The 22,749-nt window shown below is 47.1% G+C and overlaps 2 protein-coding genes across 2 annotated transcripts; both read left to right on the top strand.

The window, feature by feature from the left end:
- Positions 1–7,225: 7,225 nt before the first annotated feature.
- LOC131417472 (keratin, type I cuticular Ha1) lies at positions 7,226–10,738 on the top strand. The gene is made up of 7 exons (XM_058560940.1): positions 7,226–7,579; positions 7,784–7,866; positions 8,202–8,358; positions 9,153–9,314; positions 9,409–9,534; positions 9,704–9,924; positions 10,585–10,738. Exons 1-7 carry the CDS (start codon positions 7,232–7,234, stop codon positions 10,736–10,738), a joined length of 1,251 nt encoding a protein of 416 aa, XP_058416923.1. The 5' UTR covers positions 7,226–7,231.
- An 8,286-nt stretch (positions 10,739–19,024) lies between these two features.
- Positions 19,025–22,540, top strand: LOC131417470 (keratin, type I cuticular Ha4-like). The gene is given in 8 exon segments (XM_058560938.1): positions 19,025–19,096; positions 19,098–19,499; positions 19,606–19,688; positions 20,218–20,374; positions 21,253–21,414; positions 21,509–21,634; positions 21,804–22,024; positions 22,456–22,540. Coding segments are annotated over 8 exon segments (1,308 nt in total).
- Positions 22,541–22,749: the final 209 nt, after the last annotated feature.

Here is a 22,749-nt window from a genome sequence, read left to right as displayed (position 1 = left end):
GCTTAGGTCAGAGGTTCTACTGGGCGCCCCCCTAGAATACCATACTTAAAGTAAGCTTTTGTGATCACATGCCCGCTACGAACAAGGATGGCGCTGGGGCTTTACAGACATCGTGACACAGGGTCCCACAAAAACCCTGCAAAGACCGTGTGGCTGTTGCTATTCTCAGCTGGTGGCTGAATCAAGACTTGAACTCCAGCCTCTTTGGACTAGATCCAAAGCCCATATTTTGGAAACTTTGAAGGAGAAAAAATTAAACACGAGAAGGTTTAGGGCAATGGTTCTATAAATGTGGTCCTCCAACCAGTAGGACCAGCATCACCTGGGAACTTGTTGGAAATGCAAATCCTTGGGCCCCACCTCAGATTTTCTGAATAAGCAGTCTGGTTTATCGAGCCTTCCAGGTGATTCTATGCACACTCAAAGTTTGAGAACTACTGGGTTAGGGGGTTTATTTGGGGAGTGAGCCCCTGACTGGCCAGACACTCTGCAGAAGGGGTTGGCCTTACTCCCCCGATAGATCCCCTGGGTGAGGAATCCCCCATGCTGTTGAGATAGCGCCTTTCCCCTCCACATTGCAAAACTCTGAACATGGTGATGGCAATTGCTGAAGCTGTCAGACTACCAGTCTAGAAAAGGCCAATCAAACTGACCCACTCAATCTCCCTCACTGGCTCCACCGACAAGTTCTTCTGGCAGCTGCCTGGCTTGGAACTTGCAGGCAACAGACACATGAACCAGAAGCTCCCTATTTAGGCAGCCATGGGCAAGAACAGCATGTCTCCAGAAAGAAGCATCAGAGCTGGCCCAAGATGGGGAGCAGTGAGTTCCCCATCCTTGAAGACATTCAAGCAGGGCGTTTACAACCACCTGGTGGGGATGCTGAGGAGGTTACTCAGGCATCTGATGGGGCTGGATGAGATGTTTGTAGAGGGTCTTCTAGCTCCCAAATTCTATGACTCCCTGCTTTCCAGGTCTATTCATCAGTGAAACTACAATAAACTGACTCTAGGAGCTGGTTCTTGTCTTCCCTCTCTGCTCCGTGAACTCTCTGATTCAGAGTAGCTGCTGAGAAATTTACAAAGTCCAGCTGATGGTTGTTGAGTCCAGCCCATGTGCAGGAGTGACCACAGTCCCAAGCCCCAAGGGTGGAGAGAGCTTAAGCCAGGACCTGGCTGCTGTGCCTCCAACTGCTCTCAAGCCCAGAATCCTACCTGTTGGCTGCTGTCTGTGAAGACAGGACTGATTTGCTTGGGAGGCATCAGGACTTCCACCATAAGAAGCTCTGGAAGGGTCAGAGGCTGTCACACCCTCCCTCCCTTCCCTTCCACTGTGCCTCTGCTCTTTTTCCCAAGTGGTGGAGGTGTTTGGGCACAGGTGACTCATCCCTGAGGCACTTACCCAAGAGTAGGCCCCAGTAAGAAAGAGTAATCTTGGTTAGTCTTAATTTAGCACCTGGCCCAAACACCTTCACCTCTTCCTTTGTACTTAAATAGCTCCTTTCATCCAACAAGTTCAAAGCTGTCTGGCAAAATAAACCCACTTATTCTTGCACCATGACAGAGTAGGCAAGCATTGTTCTTCCCATTTAAGGAGAGGGAGAGAAGGTGAGTCATTCGATGGTTGAGGGATTCCTCTGGTGACATGAAATGAGTCAATGGGGCCCTGGGGTGATTGACCTGTGTTTCTTAAGTTTACATCCAATACCCTGACTGTCATTTATAATTAAAAGTTTAGCTTTGATGAGACATTGTTTGTATGTGTGTGTGTGTGTGTGTGTGTGTGTGTGAAGTGGTTTGGGTTCCTGGGAAGAAATGCTGGGTAGAGGGGATCACGATGCTTGGGGTGGTGTAAAGAGCTTCCCTGGAAACCAAACAATCCATCATTACCATCATCACGACCAGTACCACCACCACAATCATAATTTTTCATCATCCTCATCACCATCATCATCATCATCGTCATCTTCATCATCATCATCATCACATATCTTCATCCTTATCATTGTCATTGAATCTCACATTCATCAAGCTCTAACTATGATCCAGGCACTGATCTAAGTTATAGATAAGTTTATATACAGAAACCCATTTAGTCCTTACAGTAATCCTATGAAGCCAATGCTATTGTTATCCGCATTTTGCAGATGAGGAAGCAAGGCTCAGAGAGGTTAAGTAACACGCCCAAGGTCACATAGCTGCTGGGTGGTGAAGCCAGGATTCAGATCCAGACAGTCTGCCTCCAGCAACTGTGCTCTTAACTACTGTGCTTTATAGAGGCCAAGTCTCAGATTGTGTCAGCAGGAAGACAGAAACATAATTACCCCAATGTTTTGATTCCTTTTGCTTGAAGGAAATGAGAGAGTGTTTATGCTAGAGGAACCATTTTTGAGAATTTATGCCACAAAAGTTGGTACAAGGAAGGAAAGTTCTATAATATCTGAAAACAGCTTGAGGAATCTGGCAATTTTAACGGTGGGGAATCACCAAAGAAGGTCAACCCACCCCTTTACTAAAACCACTTTGTCCACTGAGGAAGAGGAGGAGAAGAGAAATAGAATCTCTTACACATGCACATCGTTTTACCATTTACAAAGCACTCTCACATGTGTTATCCAATTTGAACCCTCCCAAAACCCTGAAAGAGGCAGAACAAGATGCCCATTTCGCAGGGGAGAGGTTCAGGGTTAGGGAGGTGAGTGACCTCCCCACCCCAAGGTCTCAAAGCTGGTCTCACTCACACCCAAGTCTTCTCATTCCTGATCCATTGTCCTTACCCTGCACCGAGCCACTAAGGGCTTTGCTGGAGGTACATCTGGATAAAAGTTCACATTCAGACCCACTCTCAAATGCTGGGGCGAGGTAGCTGAGGTGGGTTTTGCAGGGCAAAGTCTTCCAGGGCCTGGGAATCTCCCCAAGGATAAGCTTCCTGGTGCTTTCTCCCACCCTGCAGTGTCCTCTCCTTCCTAACCACATTGTGGACTCAGCTTCTGGCCTTTGGTTGTCTCCTGGCCTCCTTCAACTGAGGCTCCCCCTTTCTGCTGGTTTGTGTACCCAAATCTCCCTTGCCTCCCTTCCCCGTTCCTTCTCCCTGGTTCTCAGACATCCTAAATGTGTGCTTCCCTCATTCACATTGGCCTCCAAGGCTCTCCAACCAAATGCTCCACCCGGCAGTAGATCTCTCTCACCCCGAAGCAGAACTGTGTCTGCTCACCAGCAGTTTCACGCGTCACCTCCATTTCTCTCCACTAGTCTCTATTTCTATTTTTATCTCCTCTTTTACTTGCTTGATTTAGTACTGCCTCCTTTCTTTCTTCTGCCCCATACCACATCCCTGGAAGCCTCTTTCACCTGCTTTGAAACTTGTATGCCCACCGGTCCTATGGGGACGCTGCAGGGCTGAAGCCATGGGCAGTCACCACCTGTGGTCTCCAAAGCAATGAGAACCAAATACCAAAATAACCAGTTACCAGGGCTGTTGAAGAAAAGATTCTTAAAGGGATTAGGATTCTAATGAGATCAGTTGTTTGAATCCTACCTCTGAGTCACCTAGAGAGTGGAGTCACGAATAAATCTCCTTTGGGATGAAGATAAATAATCTGAAATGGCCTCACCCCTCATCTCCTGGCTGAGAATCAAGAATTGAGCTGAAATAGCCTGACTGGAGTTAGGGGCAGGAATAGCCGTGGGAAGAAGTGGGAGGGGGAAAGGAAGAAATTTTTAAGGGGTAAAGGGCCCAACTGTATTACCTTATGTCAGAGTCAGTTGTGGACCTGTCTGCTCAGCAGGACTGAGAGCTGGCAGAGGGCAGGGGCATGTCATCTCCCCACCATCCCACTCCCCACCGACCCCCTGTCCCCAGCCCTGGGACTATGTCAGGTGCTTGAAAGATGTTCAACCAATGACTGCTGCCCGTAGTATCATGTATGCAATCTTCTAATTACATTAAACACAAACATATTTCCAAACGTCCTCCTCACACCTTTCAAATATCTCACCTCCTTACCTTCTTGTTATTTCTCATATATTTGGGGGACCCATATATGAATTACTCATAAAAAGACACTCCACTGCCTGAACTATGATTCTTCTTTTCAATTTAGTCCCGTTCCCAGCGTGGAGAAGCTGCTCAATAAATATGTTTTGAATAAAATTGAGCTAAATAAAGAAAGTGGGTTTGATAGTTCCTTGACTGCTCAGTTTCTCTCCGAATGAATAAAGTTTGCAGATACTTCAATTAGGAGATCAAAAGACTACATGAAGTCTACCCCTAACCTGTGTGAGGTCATGGAGACCTCACAACGCCAGAGTCCCATTCTCCCCATTAATTCAAGAAGCAAATTCTCTCAAGCCTATTGATATTTTGAAAACACTGCAAGAAAGAGGCTAAATGGTGTGGCGGCATTATGTTTACTCACCAGCCAGTCTGTCTGCTCTCTCCATCCTGAATTCTTGTGCCATTTCACCATCTGCAGGGAAAAGAGGTATCTCCAGGAGAAATAGGCAGGTAACAGGGGTAACCCGTTCTTTCCCGCATCTTCTCTGTGGCTGCTGGTTGGCCGTGACCTGAAGCCAGTGCAGGTTTAATTCCGTCTGCTCCTTTCTTCCTTCCCCTCTCCACACTCCTTATTCCTTCAGAAACAGGTAGCCTTGCGCCTTTGACTTTACACTGCTGGGGTGTAGACCACAGTGCATTTCTCAGGCACGAACAAATCCCAGAGTGGATCGTGGAGGCGATGCTCTGGTCTGGACACCCTGGAACAACGTCACTGCTTTCGGAGGCCTCAGAAGGTGTGGTATTGTGTCTGTAGATCTTTTCCGAGTCACCTCCATTTATACCTCGCAGGACACTCAGCAGGGCGGCCCACTCTTCTGTCCATCAATTCAGGTTGCCTTGGCTGCTTTGCGTTCTCCAGGTTCACTCATTTGAAGACATACTAGCTTTGTCTGATCAGCTTGGCCCCAAGTGATTCTGACGATTCCCCCCAGGTTCCCTCCTTGCCTCTTCTTGATGTTCTTATCTCTTTTATGAAACACACCTCTTCCTGTTTCCGTCTCTCCCCATTTCTCTGATCTCTCTGCATTGTATGCAAATTCTACTTTTGCTGTCTCTCTCTCTCTCTCTCTCTCTCTCTCTCTCTCTCTCTCTCGTTGACCCATCTTTGAATCTTCTCTTATTTAGAATCTAAACATTCTGCTTTGACTAAAGCCTCCACAAGGCTACGCTGGCCAGTCAGTAGATGAGACCAAAGAGCTTGGAGAGTGCCACTGGCATTTAGCTCCTGCTCCTTCCTGGGTGGGGAGGAAGCCAGGACTGAGGAAACAGCTCCTTGCTGGAAAGCCAGTGCTTTAGAGCAGGCTGATAAGAGTTGGGGGCAGGAGTCCTGTGCTGTTCCCTACCAGTGAATGCTCCTCAGTCAGACTCACAGGCCTTTCCACATGTCCCCAGCCTGGACGAAGCGAGACTGGAGCTGCCTACTGACTGCCGCCACCTAGCCTTGTGCCCTTCCTCCGGAGAGTCTCGGTGATGCCTGCCAGAGGACCCACCCATTTCTCCCCCTTTAATTGCCGTGGAGGCAAACAAAGAAATTTTGATTTTATTATATGTCTGGGGCTTCTTTGTAGCACAGTGTGGCTTTTCATCTGGATGGCATTATAATAAGTGGTGATAATGGCCTTGGAGAGGGTAGATGAAGAGCGTACTGAGACTCAAGCAGAGCGTTGCATGAATACTATCATGAAAGCTCGATGGGGAGAAGGACTCCAATAAGATGTCAATAAAACTACTGCTATGGCTGGTGGCCAAAGCCACAGTGAGGTTGGGGCGCTGATACCTGAGACGCAGGTGGGACCCGGTGGTGCCTATAATTATGCAACTTTTATATATGCAGAACTTTGGCCACCCCTTCCTCAGACCTTCTCGTGCCTTCCTTCATCCCCCAAATCAATCCCAAATGACGCTAAGCTTGCCTTGCAAAATCCCCTGTTTACTCTGTGTCTCAGCATTTTCTGTCCTGGTGCCCAGGTCCTTGGATTCAATTACATGACCACAGAGACCTCCTTGGTACGTTTTCACCTTTGGTTCTCAAACCAGCTTGCACATAACCCAGCAAGGCTGAGAATGGGAAGCGCAGGACAGGATATGGTGCATCTTCTTGGTGTGTCAATTTCACCTTGAGAATTGGGCAAAACGTTAGAAAGTTTAACTGGAAACCTTAACGTGATTTTTCATTTTAAAGCCAACATGAGTATATTATGGAATATAAGGTCAATTCACGTGAAGTTTTAAGATCAGCTTCAAAGTTTTCATGCTTGAGGAGGCCCCTTGGGGCTATCTCCTGACTCTCCCGATTACCCGCGCACTCTGTTCTAATGCTATGGACACTTAGGTGAAAAATTTTGACAAGCACTTCCTTATTCCTTTCCCTCAGACCTGCCTCCAGATCCTTTTCCTAGGTAGTTTCAATGCATTTATATAGATCTCTCAGCTTGCATTTTTTCAGCTCTCTTTTGAAATGATCTCTTCCTCCAGAACTTTCCCTGTTCTCAAACTATTTATCAAAACCCCTACCTTTAAAATTTCTCTAAAATCTTTTTAAGTGATATACAGGAGGCATTACACAAACAACTGTCCATCCTTCTCAGCCACGGCCCAAGTCAATCCTTATCCACCTCAAGGCTTCCAAGGCTTGGGACGCTACATCATTGAAGGATCCTTCTCTCAAAGCAGATGGGAAGAGAGTCCACTGCTGCCCACTTAATGCAACTTCTTCCTTGACTCAGTCCCAGTCCCTCCCTAGAAATGCCAGGGGGCCAGGAGATGAGTTTGATCGTGGGTTTACAGGATCAGGTGGCACAAAGCAATGTCATTGGATGGACGAACTCCCAATTAACAAGGGCAGATCCTTGGGCTAGACTGTGTGGGCTCTTTGAAGGTCTACCACGAAACTCTGATTTCATGGGTGTACAGCCTCAAGAGGAGTCCTGACTTAGCAAGAAGCCCAAGTAAAGAATTTTATGGGACAGGGGACTCTTCTGAGGAAGGCATATAACAGACTTAAGGGAAGGGCGTTTGAAAGCCAGTGAAGAAGTAAAAAGAAAAAAGACATTAAATACCACGTCCACACCCTCTGTGGAGGGGGTATAAATGCTCCCCAGAGGCAGGAGGCCCACAAGCTCCTGGGACAACTTGGACTCTGTCTTCAGCTGAGACCCTTGCTCCCTCCAGCACCATGCCTTACAACTGCATCCTGCCCAACCTGAGCTGCCGCTCCAGCTTCTCTGCCCGGCCCTGCGTTCCCCCCAGCTGTCGCAGCTGCACCCTGCCCGGGGCCTGCAACATCCCCGCCAACATGGGCAGCTGCAGCTGGTTCTGCGAGGGCTCCTTCAATGGCAGTGAGAAGGAGACCATGCAGTTCCTGAACGACCGCCTGGCCAGCTACCTGGAGAAGGTGCGCCAGCTGGAGCGGGACAACGCGGAGCTGGAGAGCCGCATCCGGGAGCGGAGCCAGCAGCAGGAGCCGGAAGTGTGCCCCAACTACCAGTCCTACTTCCGCACCATCGAGGAGCTCCAGCAGAAGGTGAGGGGCCTTGCTGTCATCTGTAAGCAAGGGAAGTTTGCTATGACTCTCAATCTGTGATAGAGAACCGTGTTTCTTGCTTCTATGCCATCATGATTCTTGCTTCTCCTTTTTACCTTCAAAATAGCTTTTAAAGCCTTTTAAAAGAAGTTGATGGTTTCATACTTATTTTCAATCCTCGCTAAGCAACACCTCATTCCCCAGATCCTGTGCACCAAGTCTGAGAACGCAAGGCTGGTGGTGCAGATTGATAACGCCAAGCTGGCCGCGGATGACTTCAGAACCAAGTGAGTTGTTCAGAATTCACACTGGTGTCCACTCTTTTTTTTTAAATCTCTAGTTAAAGAAAAGGGATTTCCATAGTTTTACTGAACAACACTTCAATCTGTTGGTTGTGAAGGATCCTGCAGAGATGGAGAGGAACCAAGAAAAGGAATAAAAAATAGATGAGGACTCAAATCAATCTGTATTTTTGGATCAACATTTTGTCTTGATTGACTCTCCAGAATGCTCTGTCTATTCATTGCAGAAAGTGGGAAGACAAGGTGAATGGGGTTAGAAAAGGTCATTCCTGTGAGTCTCGAAGGTCTGCCATTACTGCTCTGACCCTATCCTTGTGCAGGTATGAGACGGAGCTGGGCTTGCGGCAGCTGGTGGAGTCAGACATCAACGGCCTGCGCAGGATCCTGGACGAGCTGACCCTGTGCAAGGCTGACCTGGAGGCCCAGGTAGAGTCCCTGAAGGAGGAGCTGCTCTGCCTCAAGAGGAACCATGAGGAGGTGAGACCAGAAATGAGAAATGAAGAAACCCGATTCAGTGTCAGGCTGAGGGTGGCTTTAGTCTTTGGAGTGGCAGAATCAGGAGTACCAGGCTGAAGGTGACTTTATAAATTTCCTTGAAAAACACCAAAACTTCATGATGAAAGAAAAATATTGAGAGATGAAACCTATCCTTGTTCCCAGATAAGATATATCTTTCATTCAAAACTGGTGTATCATTTGAGTTTCCCAGGGGACCTCCATCGGCTTGTGATTGGTTACTGAGTTGTAGACTGAGTCTCAGCATCAATCTAATCAGGCTGTGCAAAGTAATTTCTCTCCCCCAAAGACCAAAAAAATCAAGTCTGGTAAATCTGAGTCTCTTTCAAAGTCTTGGTGAAGAGTGATCTGAGGCTTCTTCTCTCACCTGGGTGGGGCCCTGACACGATCTTCTTACTTGATGGCAAGAATTGTTTGATATACAATATGAAATTGTACAGCCAATTCATTGTATTATGAGGTTATCTGCAGCCAGTCTGCAAATTAGGAAAGTTGAGTATTAGTCCGTCCTTCAGTGGCATCCATGCAAATCCTTGGGAATTTTGTTCTGAAGTCAAGTGTCATGGCACAGTCATGGTGTGGAGGGAGCTGGGTCACATGGAACGCAGACCACTTTGCCTTGAGTTGTCACAGATTGCTGCACTACAAGTTTCTTTTCTGAGAAAATAGACTAACAGGGCTTCAACAAGCAATGCCATTTCTTAGAGTCCACTCTTCATTAAGGATAGTCACTCTTGCACTTTCTGCATCCACAGGAAGTCAACACCCTGCGTAGCCAGCTTGGAGACCGCCTCAACATCGAGGTGGACGCGGCCCCCACCGTGGACCTGAACCGTGTGCTCAACGAGACCAGGAGTCAGTATGAGGCCCTGGTGGAGACCAACCGCAGGGACGTGGAGGAATGGTTCACCACCCAGGTGGGCATCTCAGCACGTGGTTGCTCAGGACCCGAGGCCCCGTGGGGCCCTTTAGGCAGGGTCTGATCCTGTCTTCTCCCCTGTGGTGTTTCAGACCGAGGAGCTGAACAGGCAGGTGGTGTCCAGCTCGGAGCAGCTGCAGTCCTACCAGGTGGAGATCGTCGAGCTGAGACGCACGGTCAACGCCCTGGAGGTGGAGCTGCAGGCCCAGCACAACCTGGTGGGTACTGTTCAGCCGTCCTGCTGAGAAATGTGAAGTCGAGGAATCGGAGTCACTGGGATGCCCTCTGGGCCACATTCTCCTAAATCTTGAAGCTGTGACTTCTTGGGAGCCCCATGGAGAAGCCCACTGAAGGAGCAGCTCTGTGACGTTCTTTATCCCCCCACAGAGAGACTCTCTGGAGAACACGCTGACGGAGACGGAGGCCCGCTACAGCGCCCAGCTGTCCCAGGTGCAGGGCCTGATCACCAGCGTGGAGTCCCAGCTGGCGGAGATCAGGAGTGACCTTGAGCGTCAGAACCAGGAGTACCAGGTGCTGCTGGACGTCCGGGCCCGGCTGGAGAGTGAGATCAACACGTACCGGGGCCTGCTGGAGAGTGAGGACTGCAAGTGAGTACCCAGCTGGAGGTAGCTAATGAAGCCCAACACACGTCGCACTACTTCTCAGTTGGACTCCAGCCAAAGATCGCATACCTTGGAAAGGAAATTATACCTTTACACCAGACATGCTCAAACAGGACTCAGAAAACACAACACAGCTGTCATTAAAAACATAAATTGGCAAGAATTGTTTGATGTCCAAACTGAAATTGTACAGCCAATTCTTTGCATTCTACCATGATAATATTGGTATGAGATCAATGATATTTCTTGCATTTTATAATACTGTATTGTGTAGAGGGTACGTTTCCATCTACTACCTTATCTGACCTCACGGTGACTACCAGGCAGGCTAGACCAGTATTCTCCTCATTCTATAGGTGAAGAAACTGGGGCGCGGAGAAGTTAAGTGACTTGCCCAAGGTCATCAGCTCAGAGGGGACAGTGTTGGAGTCAAAGCCAAAGGGTTAGAGTTTCTGTCCAGTGCGTTGGCACTCTGTGATAGGAGACCATTAGCAATTTGATAGCGAGCTTTGCAGCGGGGAAGCCTGTGGCCTTCTCTGCTGTAGGTTAGGCCAAGCCCCCACAGGCATTCCACTCTTGGGGTCTCTCTGGTCTATATTACAAGCCTCCCTCCATTCACCTTTCCACATCATTCTTTTTCTCCAGGCTGCCCTGCAACCCCTGCGCCACAACCAACGCGTGCGGCAAGTCCCTCGGGTCCTGCGTCTCCAATCCCTGCACCCCCTGTGTGCCCCCTGTGCCCTGCACGCCCTGTGCCCCCCGCCCCCGCTGCAGGCCCTGCAACACCTTTGTGCGCTAGAGCCCGGGGCTGCCAGAGGAGCAAGGAGGCAGGGCCTGAGGCTCTAGGGCTTTGACCTGGCACTGGCTCATTTGAAAAAAAGGGCCTGAAAACACAATTTGCCTGGCTGGAGCTGCCCAGTAAGGCAGCCAAGAAACTCACCCAGCCTACTCCAGCCCACCCTTTCCCACCCTACTTTCCCTGCCCACTCTTTCCTTCATTGTGTCTGTTCCTTCTTTGCTTGCCCAGAGAACCCTCCCAAGTGCCAGCGGCTTTCCCTTGTAACCTCCTAATAAACTTGATTTCCTTGGCAAAGCAGATGTCTTTCTCATTGGTATTCATTTGTTTCGCCGTGCCCATCACTTGAGTGCTCTATAAAAAGCCACTTGAGGGTCAGGCCATATAATGGCCTGACTCTTGGATACATGAACCGTTCCATGCCTGGCGGGCAGTTGGCTGGCCTGGTGCTCTGGACCCAAGGGTGAGGCAAGGTGGCAGGAGGGAGGACAGGGCAGCAGCAGTGCTGTGGCTCCCCTCTCCTCTTGACCATTCCTGCATCTTCTCACTCTTCCCTCTTGACCTGGACGTCTCCTAGAGCCGACTGTATCCAAATCTGAAGGGAGGAGGCGTGAGCTGGGTGCTGGAAAGAAGCTCTGGAAAGCTCATCTTTTCTTAGCAGGAAGTTTTAGGTCCAGTGCTATGTTATCTTGGTTACTGGTGGTCTAGGCAGCCTCAGGACCACCCAGCGAAGGGACCCTCTGGCTTGCCTGCCGTGCCCAGGATGTCCTCCTTACCCCTGTGCAGGTGGATCACTGCCAGCCTGGGCTCCAGCTGCTCACTTCCCCTCCCAGCTCCGGGGCTCAGAGATCCCATCAACTTTTCATTTGATACTTCTGCCTTTCTCAATTCAATCCAACCAGTACCTGTTGAACACCTACTCTGTTCAGACCCTGGATGGTGGGGAGGGGAGAGACACATAAAAAAAGACACAGTCCTGGCTACAAATTATTTACAATTTGTTAAAAGGGATAAAACTGGTCCCCAAGTAGTGCTATTATAAGGCACAGTCCCTGGCACTGTCAACAGTCAGGCTGGTGCTGCGAGGAATACTGAAAGTGACATCAGTGTTCATCAAGAAAGAGTGTCTGTCTTTAACTCGAATGAAGAATCACAGAAGTGATAAGCATTGACTTGCTAAAACCTCAGAGGACCATTTTGATATGAAGTCATCAGAGACCACCCAAGTCTCGACGTTTTCCAACTAACCTACCCCATCACACCAGGCTTTCTGAGGGTGGTATAGAACCCCACTTTGGTGAAACACAGACTTGTGTACTGAAAGAACTACATGGTTGAAATTATATATATATATATTTTTTGTTGTTGTTGTTGTTGTTGTGGAGGAAGATTGACCCTGAGCTAACATCTGTTGCCAATCTTCCTTTTTTTTTTTTTTCGCTTGAGAAAGATTGTCTCTGAGCTAACATCTGTGCCAATCTGCCTCTATTTTGTACGTGGGACGCCACCGCAGCATGGCTTGCTGAGTGGCGTGTAGGCCCCCACCTGGGATCTGAGCCCCAACCCTGGGCCACCAAAGTGGAGCACGTGAACTTAACCATTATGCCACCGGGCCGGCCCCATATATTTTTTTGATAAAACAACTATTTATCTTCTCTACCATAATTATTCCCTTGATTCTTATTTTTCAAGCTCAATTTCCAGGATGGATTCAGATTTACACACCTTCCTACTTGGCGTGTGAGAAGCCTCTGACCCAGAATTCCTTCCCTGATGTGATTCACCACCATGTCTGTGATTTCCTCCAAATCCAAGGTCAAGCTAAGTCCAGAGGCCCTTCCTAATTTTGCTTGTTCCTTTATTCCACATCCTGCTTACATATATTATTTTATAATAGTGCAAAAGTAATGCTAATAGCTCTTGTGACAGGCAGAATAATTGCTCCCCCTCCCTGACCAAAGATGTCCACGTTCTAATTCTTAGAACCTGGAAATATGTTAGGTTACACACAAAGGGAAATTAAGGTTGTGGATGGAATTAAAGTTGCTAACTAGCTGACCTTAAGATGGGGAGATTATCTTGGATTATTTGGTGGGCCCAATGTAGTCACAAGGGTTCTTAAAAGTAGAAGAGGGAGGCAGAAGAGAGTCAGAGGGAGATACGACTGTGGACAGAGGTCAGAGCGATGTGATATGAGAAGGAATTCACCTGTCGTTGCAGGATTTGAAGATGAGGGAAGGAGGCCATGAGCCAAGGAATGCGGATGGCCTCCAGATGCTGGTAAAGTCACGGAAATGGATTGTCCCCTGAAGCCTCCAGAAGGAACACAGCCCTGCCAACATCTTGATGTTTTTTTATATTGTGGTAAAATACATATAATATAAAGTTTACCATTTTAACCACTTTTAGTGTTTAATTCAAGGGCATTAAGTACATTTCATTGTTGGGCAATCATCACTACCATCCTTCTCCAGAACTTTTCCATCATCCCAAACTGAAACTCTGTACTCACTAAACAATGACTTCCCAATCCCCTCTGCACCCAGCCCCTGGCAACCTCTATTCTACTCTCTGTCTCAATGAATTTGACTACTCTTGGTACCTCATATAAGTGGAACCATACAGTATTTGTCCTTTTGTGTCTGGCTTATTTCACTCAGTATAAAGAACCTTTTCAAGGTTCACCCATGTTGTAGCCTGTATCAGAATTTTATTCCTTTTAAAGATTGAATAATATTGCATCATATGTATACTACACATTTTGTTTGTCCATTCATCCATTGACGGATATTTTGGGTTGTTTCCATCTTTTGGCTCTTGTGACTGTTGGTTCCTTTGATGTTATTGTAAACGTATTTTTTTCTTAATTTCTTTCTTTTTTTTTTTTTGTGAGGAAGATCAGTCCTGAGCTAACATCCGATGCCAATCCTCCTCTTTTTGCCAAGGAAGACTGGCCCTGGGCTAACATCTGTGCCCATCTTCCTCTACTTTATATGGGATGCTGCCACAGCACGGCTTGATGAGCAGTGCGTCAGTGTGCGCCCGGGGTTCTGAACCTGCGAAATCCGAAGTAGAGTGTGCACACTTAACTGCTAAGCCACAGGGCTGGCCCCTTAATTTCCTTTTTTGATTGTCCATGCTAGAGTATAGTAATGCAACTTGATACCTTAATTTTAACCCGGTAAGAATAAAAATTTGGTTTTAGACCCATGTCAGACTTCTGACCTATAGAACTTTAAGACAATAAATTTGTGTTGTTTTAAGCCACTAAATTTGTGGTAATTTAAGACTGTACCAGTAGGAAACTAATACAGCTCACGTCTATTGAACATCACCTGTGGGTCAGGCAAAATACTAGGAGGTAATCTTATAACAATGCTGCAAATTAAACCCATTTTACAGATAAGGAAACTGAGCCTTGGAAATTTGCTTGTAATCACAGTTGGTGATTAACAACTATGGGATTTGAACTGGCTTCTAGCTATAGTTGCACATAAGACACGACTGTAAAGTACGGAGAATGATTAAAAAAATCAGAGCAGAACGAATACATCAAGGTCAACGACATTCTTCAGAGTTGGTCCCTACACACAGATTTCAACTAATTTTTGACAAGTATCTTTAGGAATTGGCTTTAGAGTCAATTACAAGCCATAGTCATATGGAGGTGTTTTTTTTTTTTTTGGAAATTATCTAACTTGATTGTCTACCTTATTCACAAGGTTCTCTTTGAATAGCTTCCATAAAAGCAAATCCACCATTAGAGGACAAACGGTTGCTATCAACAAACTGGATATTAAAAAGATACAGACATTGCCACAACAGAAAGTTCCAAACATGTTTTGAACAGAGAAGGCAGCCCTGGAATAAACGGAGATTCTGTCCAGAAACAAATCTTTTTGGATTTGTAAATTCTGCCATGTTTTTTAAAAACAAAAATTTTGATCTTTGTAGCTACACCTTGATTTTGTAAATATATGTGTACTACATTCCCTTAAACATCTCTATATGGCTTTGAAATTGTTCCCAGGTGCTCTGTCATCATCATCAAATGCACACTGAGAACAGTGGTTCTCAGCCTTGGTAGTGCTTTGGAATCACCCTGGAAACTTAAAAAAAATGCTGCGGCCTGAGTCTGCCCTCAGTCTGATTTCCTGGCCTGGGATGCAGCCTGGCCACTGGGAGTTTGAGAAGCTCTACAGGTGATTCCAATGAGCCAGGTTGCAACCCATTTACCAGAATCTGGGTTCTAGTTCTGACTTATCCTCTCATGAACTCTGTGTCTTTGGACAAGATACATAGCTTCTCTGAGCCTCAGTTTCCCCAAAGTTAAAGTGGAGATAACAGTATCTTCTCTACCTGCTTTATACACTTGCCAAGAGGATCATGCAAGATTGTGTTTATGGACACTTTGTAAACTAGACATTTTTATTAGGATTGTTAATCATTTTGGTTGTTGCTGACCTAACACCAAGTTAAGCTTCTTAAGGATAGAAAAGTATGGTTATCTTTTTTTTTTTGGTTTCATGTCCAAGAGTAGAATTTATATATCATCCTGTTGTCTTTCACACCACCATTTCTTTCTTCTTGAAATCCCCCATCTTGCTCTGCACCAAGAGTATATGCTCTGCTCAGCATTATTTGATACCGTTTGGTCCCAGGCCCATCTTCTGTTTGGGGTCTCAGGTCTCTTCTCGGTTGGCATGTCCAGTGCCCTTTGGTGACCTGTTTTATCGGTTTCTGGGTTGTCCTGGTCTGAACTCTTAAGCCCACTGGGCATATCACTCTCAGACGTTTGGCTTTCCCCTAGCCTTGTATCCTGAATATTTTTCCTGATTCTTTTCCTTTCAGTTTCCCTGAAAATTTTATATTTGCTATGGGGTAGAGCTAAGGCACTTTTTTTCATTGTTATATCTGGAGTCAAAGTCATTGCTTGAGTCTTCGAGGCGTGAGGCTGTCAGCATCTACAGGAAGAGCAAGGCTGTCCAGGAGTGCTCAGCATTTTCCTCTATAAAAGCCCATCCCATTACTTCCAGGAGTCACGCCTCATCACAAGCTTGTGGCATTTGTCATTTTTTAACCCCCATTTTACTGAGGAGCAAAGCAATACGTAGGAAGCCTAGGTGTGTCTTCCTGGCCGCACTCAGAGCTGGCATTGGAATCCATGATCTCGTTTCCATGTTTTCCCCCAGTTCTTGTGTTTTGACACACTCTGACTAGGCAGCGTCTCATCTCTTTAATTCACAACGAGGTGTGATGGGCCAGGAGACTTGAGTCTACTTACTTGTGTCATTTGGACATGTTAAATTTCTTCCCAGTGTCTCAGATTCTTCATCTCTGATACACGGTGAAAATAATGGAATCCAAACACCCAGTGTTTTGGGTTAGGATGGAACAGTATGAGCGGAGGGTCCTAGTAGACTATCTGACTAGAAAGTGATCTATTGATATTAATTTCCTTCCTACCTCACTTTCTGGGCCTCAGTTTTCTCCTCCATAAATTCAGTTCTTTCTAGCTATAGACTTCTTTGATTCTAGGAAACAGAACTTACCTTTGAGATGAAATACTACAGGGATAAAAGTTTAGGGCTAGGCAGGTAGGCTTTCTCTCAGATTCTAAATCACCTTAGGTCATGCCATTGTGCATTTTCATTTGCTTAGATGCCAAGAAAAGGCAATCTAATTTCCAATCTGGACATATCAACCAATTATGAAAAAGGATGGCTATTTCCCTGTAGAGAAAAGTTAATTAGCATAACTTGGTCTTAGTTCAGGAAGGTACCATAGAGAGTAACTGGGTGAGAGGGCTGCTTGGGCCGAGAGGCCTTTGGAGGACTGATGGGGAATGGAGGGTTTGGGAAACTGGGCCCCAGTGAGGACCAGACGCAAAAACTATAAAGAGAGGGGCAATGAGCAGAAACGAATTTAAGATTTCCTTTCCCTCACAAAGCCAGAGAAGCTTCTGTGCCAAACGTTTGCACTGTGTTTAGGTATTCAGGCTTAGGAGTTAGACATCTGAATTGTTCAAGTCCCAGCTTTGCCACTTATTGGCTGTGTCTTGGGAAAATTCTGAGCCTTTCCCAATCTGTTAATTTATCTGTAAAATGGGAATAATTTTATAGGCCAATCTTACAGAGCTGTTGGGAGAATCAAATGAGAAATGTGCCATAGCACTTAGCATCCTGTTTGGCACATAATAAGTATACATGAAATGGTATCATCATCATCTCCCTCATCATCAACACCACTACCACCACCACCATCATCATTACTATGAATGCTTGCACAGAAATGTAAGGCTGGAGGATTCCCAGAGGATGAATAGAACCCATTTCAATGCCAGTACAAGAAAGGAGGCTTTGGTGGCAATACAACCCCATGTAGAGAACTTGTCACCCCCAAGAACCACCCCAAATAAGATAACCAAACCCACAAGATCAGGAACTTAGCAGAGAAGGTTGGGACAATGGGCCATCTGCCAACTTCCTATTCCAGCCACCATGTTCAAAACTTGCATTTTTGTTGATTAATCTATGAATATAATTCTGTGTCCCTAGCACTTGCAAGGTAAGCGAGTGAGGTTTGATCACCATTGAGTTGGCATGGGCAACGTGCCTAGTGTCTGCTCAACAAAATTGAATATTCACAAAATTCTTCATCTGAGCCAACAATAGTAGGGGGAACGTTACATAATCATCATCACCACCGCCTCTAACCATATTTACACACAATATCTTACTTAACTTTCACAACAAAACTATAAAGTGGACAGCATTATTATTACTTCAATTTAAGAGATGAAAAAAACGAGAGTCAATAAAGGGAACTTCTCTGAGCTCATATTGTCAGTAAGGATGTGAACCTAGGTCCTTTAGCTCCAAATGTGTGCTTTTCTGTTCCTCCCACATTGCCTTTGAAATCTGGACAAATCCTTCTTGAATGACTCATACTGTGTTCCACAAATAATCTTTTTGGACTTCTTTCTGAACCATGATTTTGTTTCTGTGCAGAACAAAGGAGAGGTAGAGTGACAGAATTTAGAAGGTGAGATGGGGAGGGCTACTTTGATAAGATGCATTATTGAGCAATAGGGAGACTCACAAAGGTTTGGAAGGGTCAAAGGGTCTCTGATCTCAGAGGTTATGGAGAGGTGATCACTCATCAGAGACGGTCTTTACATCTTAGGGACGACAGAGTCTCTGTGCCTTGTTCTGAGAGCATCTCAGCCTGGCAGATTCACAACTCGAGGGGTATTCAGTGCTCTCGGAAATAAGAGTAAGTCTAGGAAGAAGGTGAGAGAAATTTCCAGAAACTTTGAGATATGGTCACCATGATGCAAAGATAGCTCTTAGTATCTCATTCTGATTTTCCTTTCTTGATGAGTCTGAAGTATTATGCTTCAGATTTATGTCTCAACACTGCCACTGGACCTCTCACTCTGTGGACTATTCTCAGCATAATTTTCTTTCTAGATATTTCTTCTCTTTCTCATCTTTAGGGAGATTGTTGCTTCAGTGCAGGTAAACTTTTTCTGTAAAGGACCAGATGTTAAATATTGTAGGCTCTGCGGGTCATATGGTCTCTGTTGCAACTACTCAACTCTGCCATTGTAGCACAGAAGCAGCCATAGACAATACCTGAATGAATGAGCATGGCTGTGGCCCAACAAAACTTTATTTACAAAAAAAGGCAGCAGGCCAAACTTGGCCTGTGGGCCATAGTTTGCTGATCTCTGCTTTAATGTTATTCTCATCCAACCAGACGATTTCATTTCCCAACCATCAATACTTGATTATTTTCAGTCTCTCCATGTATTGACAAATGTTTTAAGCCCCAGCTAACACTCATACTGAGTAAGGCTCAGGATGCTTGCAGCTAATACATGACAAGTTTCTGCTATAAAGCCAAGTTGAACTGAACACTGAAATGTGGGTAGACTGGGGAGAAAAGGGCCACCCAGAAGACTGTTCACTCCAAACTCTCTTTCTAGGGAGTCTAGTGGCAGAACCTCATGAGTGAGGAGTCCCAAACAACTCCACCCCATGTCCCTGACTGTCCTCCCTTCTGAGTAATGGGGAGAGCCATTTGGGGCTGTGATGATTCTGCCTCCTTTGAAGCCATCTGATGAAACTCTGATTTCACCAACCACTAGCACCTAGGAAGACCCTGGTGTGACACAGCTGAATGGAATAATTTTATGGGATGAGAGGAGACTCTTTGGAGGCATCTAACTAGCATATTTTGGAAAAAAAATTAGCTGAAAGGAATTACCTGAAAAATTAGGAAACTATGCTGTATGCCAAGCCCCCACTCACCATTAAGAGTATAAAAGGACCACGGAGGAAGGAGAGACTCAAACCTCACCCACGTCCACCTGCATCAGCTCACCTGCTCTTCCGTCAACTCTCCCAGCACCATGCCTTACAACTGCTGTCTGCCCAACGTGAGCTGCCGCTCCAGCTTCTCCTCCCGGCCCTGCGTGCCCCCCAGCTGTCGCAGCTGCACCCTGCCCGGGGCCTGCAACATCCCCGCCAACGTAGGCAGCTGCAGCTGGTTCTGCGAGGGCTCCTTTAACAGCAATGAGAAGGAGACCATGCAGTTCCTGAATGACCGCCTGGCCAGCTACCTGGAGAAGGTGCGCCAGCTGGAGCGGGACAACGCGGAGCTGGAGAGCCGCATCCGGGAGCGGAGCCAGCAGCTGGAGCCGGGAGTGTGCGCCAACTACCAGTCCTACTTCCGCACCATCGAGGAGCTCCAGCAGAAGGTGAGGGGGAGGGTGTCCATATAGGGGCACAGCAGGAGCTGGCTGTCTTTGAATAATAAGACATTCTCAAATTCCAGTGGTCCTCACAGTAGACTCTTCTTTTCAGATTCTATTTGCCAAGTCTGAGAACGCCAGGCTGGTGTTGCAGATCGACAATGCCAAGTTGGCCTCTGACGACTTCAGAACCAAGTACGTTGAGACTTTTGGGCCAGCTGACCTGCAAGGCCCCTATGGCTCTTTCATGGCCCTATGGACCTAACATTGCCTGGAAGGGAAGAGAAAGCCATTTCTCCCTTTTTATTTCTCCTCTTAAGGCTGGTTATGTAAAACCAGTTTCAAACAGAGATCTAGACTCATGTGCTGTCTGCTCTTCAGTCTCTATTGGTCTTTCTGAAAGGCCTTCTTAAACTGTCAAATTCAGAAATTGAAATTAATTGTTCTTGGGGAATGGATTGATTTGATGGTATATTAACCACCAAAATTGAGAGGAGAATGAGAGACTCCATCTCGTGAGTCCTCACGGGTGCCTTCTGGTGTTAGGGTGAGTCAGGGGCTTCTCTAGCCTATTCATGCAGAGCTTGAGGGAAACATGGAAGGGAAGAGGTGGAAAACCGAATCAGTTCACAGAGAGTCAGGATAGTCCTAGCCACACAAGATGCGGGACAGGGAGATCGGCTTCTTTCCCGGCTCATCCTCCCACTCGGATCTGTGTGTGCAGGTACGAGTCGGAGCGTTCTTCGCGGCAGCTGGTAGAAGCGGACATCAACAGCCTACGCAGGATCCTGGATGAGCTAACCTTGTGCAAGGCTGACCTGGAGGCCCAGGTGGAGTCCCTGAGGGAGGAGCTGCTCTGCCTCAAGAAGAACCATGAGGAGGTGAGAGAAAATGAAAAAAAAAAAAAAATAGGCTTCAGAGCTAAGCCTTTAGCACTGGGAATCAGGGGGCAATTGCCGTCAGGATCCCTGGGCTGGGACCCTTCTCTGAAGAACTCAAGGTCAGCTCAGGGAATAATGATGCTATTCCCATACCAAAGAGTGGGGTGAACTGCGAGGGTTGGGCAGGTGGTAGAGATGCTGAGGAAGGCCATCCATTTATTGAGGTCTGCTCTCTGCTGGTTACTGTTAGGTCCTGAATTTGGTGGTAGAGATGGAGGAAACAAAAGAAATAAGACATGGCTTTCTCTTCAAAGAGCTCACAGTCTAGTGTCTAGTCTGGGGAGACGGCCATGTAAAATCGTAGTGTATAACACAGGCAGAGGGAACTAAGTACTGTATGAGACACACGAGCAGTGTGCTCTGGGAACAATCCAGTCTGCCTGAGAGAGGATAGGGGACTCTTCTCAGAGGCAAGTCATGGGAAGGAGGAGGATTTTAATACTTGCGTGTTCTGATCTGAGGGAAGAGGCCGAGCAAAGACACAGAAGTGGTGGAGCAGGGTACATTTAAGTATGGCCCATGGATCACTGTGGCTGGGCAAGCAGGACCCACAGAGAGGTGATGCAAAATGAAGTGGGACCTGCACGTGCCAGAAAGTTTGGACTTAGTCTTATAGGAAATGTGAGCATGTTTCAGTTTCATGGGAGAGGAATTGATGTGATCCCTACTTGGGTTTATTCCTGTGATATCTGTCAGTCTTTGAGATTGATCAGGATGTTACATTCAGTGCATTTTTGGCAGGGTTGTGCACACTTTCCTACAGCAGGAAGATAGCAGATCCACTTCTGTGGGTTCATTCCTTCCCCTTCCTCCATCAGGAAGCCAACTCCCTGCGTAGCCAGATTGGAGACCGCCTCAACATCGAGGTGGACGCGGCCCCCACCGTGGACCTGAACCGTGTGCTCAACGAGACCAGGAGTCAGTATGAGGCCCTGGTGGAGACCAACCGCAGGGACGTGGAGGAATGGTTCACCACCCAGGTGGGCATCTCAGCACGTGGTTGCTCAGGACCCGAGGCCCCGTGGGGCCCTTTAGGCAGGGTCTGATCCTGTCTTCTCCCCTGTGGTGTTTCAGACCGAGGAGCTGAACAGGCAGGTGGTGTCCAGCTCGGAGCAGCTGCAGTCCTACCAGGCGGAGATCATCGAGCTGAGACGCACAGTCAACGCCCTGGAGGTGGAGCTGCAGGCCCAGCACAACCTGGTGGGTACTGTTCAGCCGTCCTGCTGAGAAATGTGAAGTCGGGGAATCGGAGTCACTGGGATGCCCTCTGGGCCACATTCTCCTAAATCTTGAAGCTGTGACTTCTTGGGAGCCCCATGGAGAAGCCCACTGAAGGAGCAGCTCTGTGATGTTCTTTATCCCCCCACAGAGAGACTCTCTGGAGAACACGCTGACGGAGACGGAGGCCCGCTACAGCGCCCAGCTGTCCCAGGTGCAGGGCCTGATCACCAGCGTGGAGTCCCAGCTGGCGGAGATCAGGAGTGACCTTGAGCGTCAGAACCAGGAGTACCAGGTGCTGCTGGACGTCCGGGCCCGGCTGGAGAGTGAGATCAACACGTACCGTGGCCTGCTGGAGAGTGAGGACTGCAAGTGAGTATGAGGCAAAGGATTTCTGGGAAAATGTGTGTGGTGGGACTATAAGACATTGTGGGCACACACATGTTGTGTCCACTATGTGACAATTAAGCAAATGTGGAAGGTCAGAGGTGAAGAGCATATATCCCCTGCCTCAGGGAGCTCACAACGGAGAGGTGATGGTAGAGAGATTGTTACTCACAACAATAACTGTTGGGTAAGGCAGATTAAGTTCCATGAGAGCTCAAGAGCATGAGATAATATTTTTCAGAAGGACAATTTTCCACCTCTGCACATGGCATTCTGGGACAAGGAGATGGATTTGGTAACAATCAAATTTGATTCCAACTAACTCAACAATTGAGAGTTCATAGCTTGTCTCATTAAGCACCCTAGGGCTCTCCACTCTTCTCCCTAATCCATTCTAAATCTCTCTGTCCTTCCAGGCTCCCCAGCAACCCGTGTGCCACCACCAACGCTAGTAGCATCTCCTGCGGGCCCTGTGGCATCTCTCAAAAGCGTTGCTGTTAATTTATAAACTTGCATCCTCTTTGAAGATAACAATGAAGCCATTTAGATGAAGCATAGGAAAAGTCCCCGGGTCCTGCCTTTGCTGGAGCACAGTTGCCATTTAGAAACCATGTTGTGCCAACTGTGATATTTCTAGACATGGAAATGCTTCCAGACCCAGCAAGCAAAGATACACATCATTACATTCCATTGTCTGGAAAACTCCTTCC

Source organism: Diceros bicornis, chromosome 18 (genome assembly GCF_020826845.1).
Source record: "Diceros bicornis minor isolate mBicDic1 chromosome 18, mDicBic1.mat.cur, whole genome shotgun sequence".
Lineage (NCBI taxonomy): Eukaryota > Metazoa > Chordata > Mammalia > Perissodactyla > Rhinocerotidae > Diceros > Diceros bicornis.
Note: the sequence above shows the minus strand (reverse complement) of the source record. Positions and strands in the feature narration are given on the sequence as shown.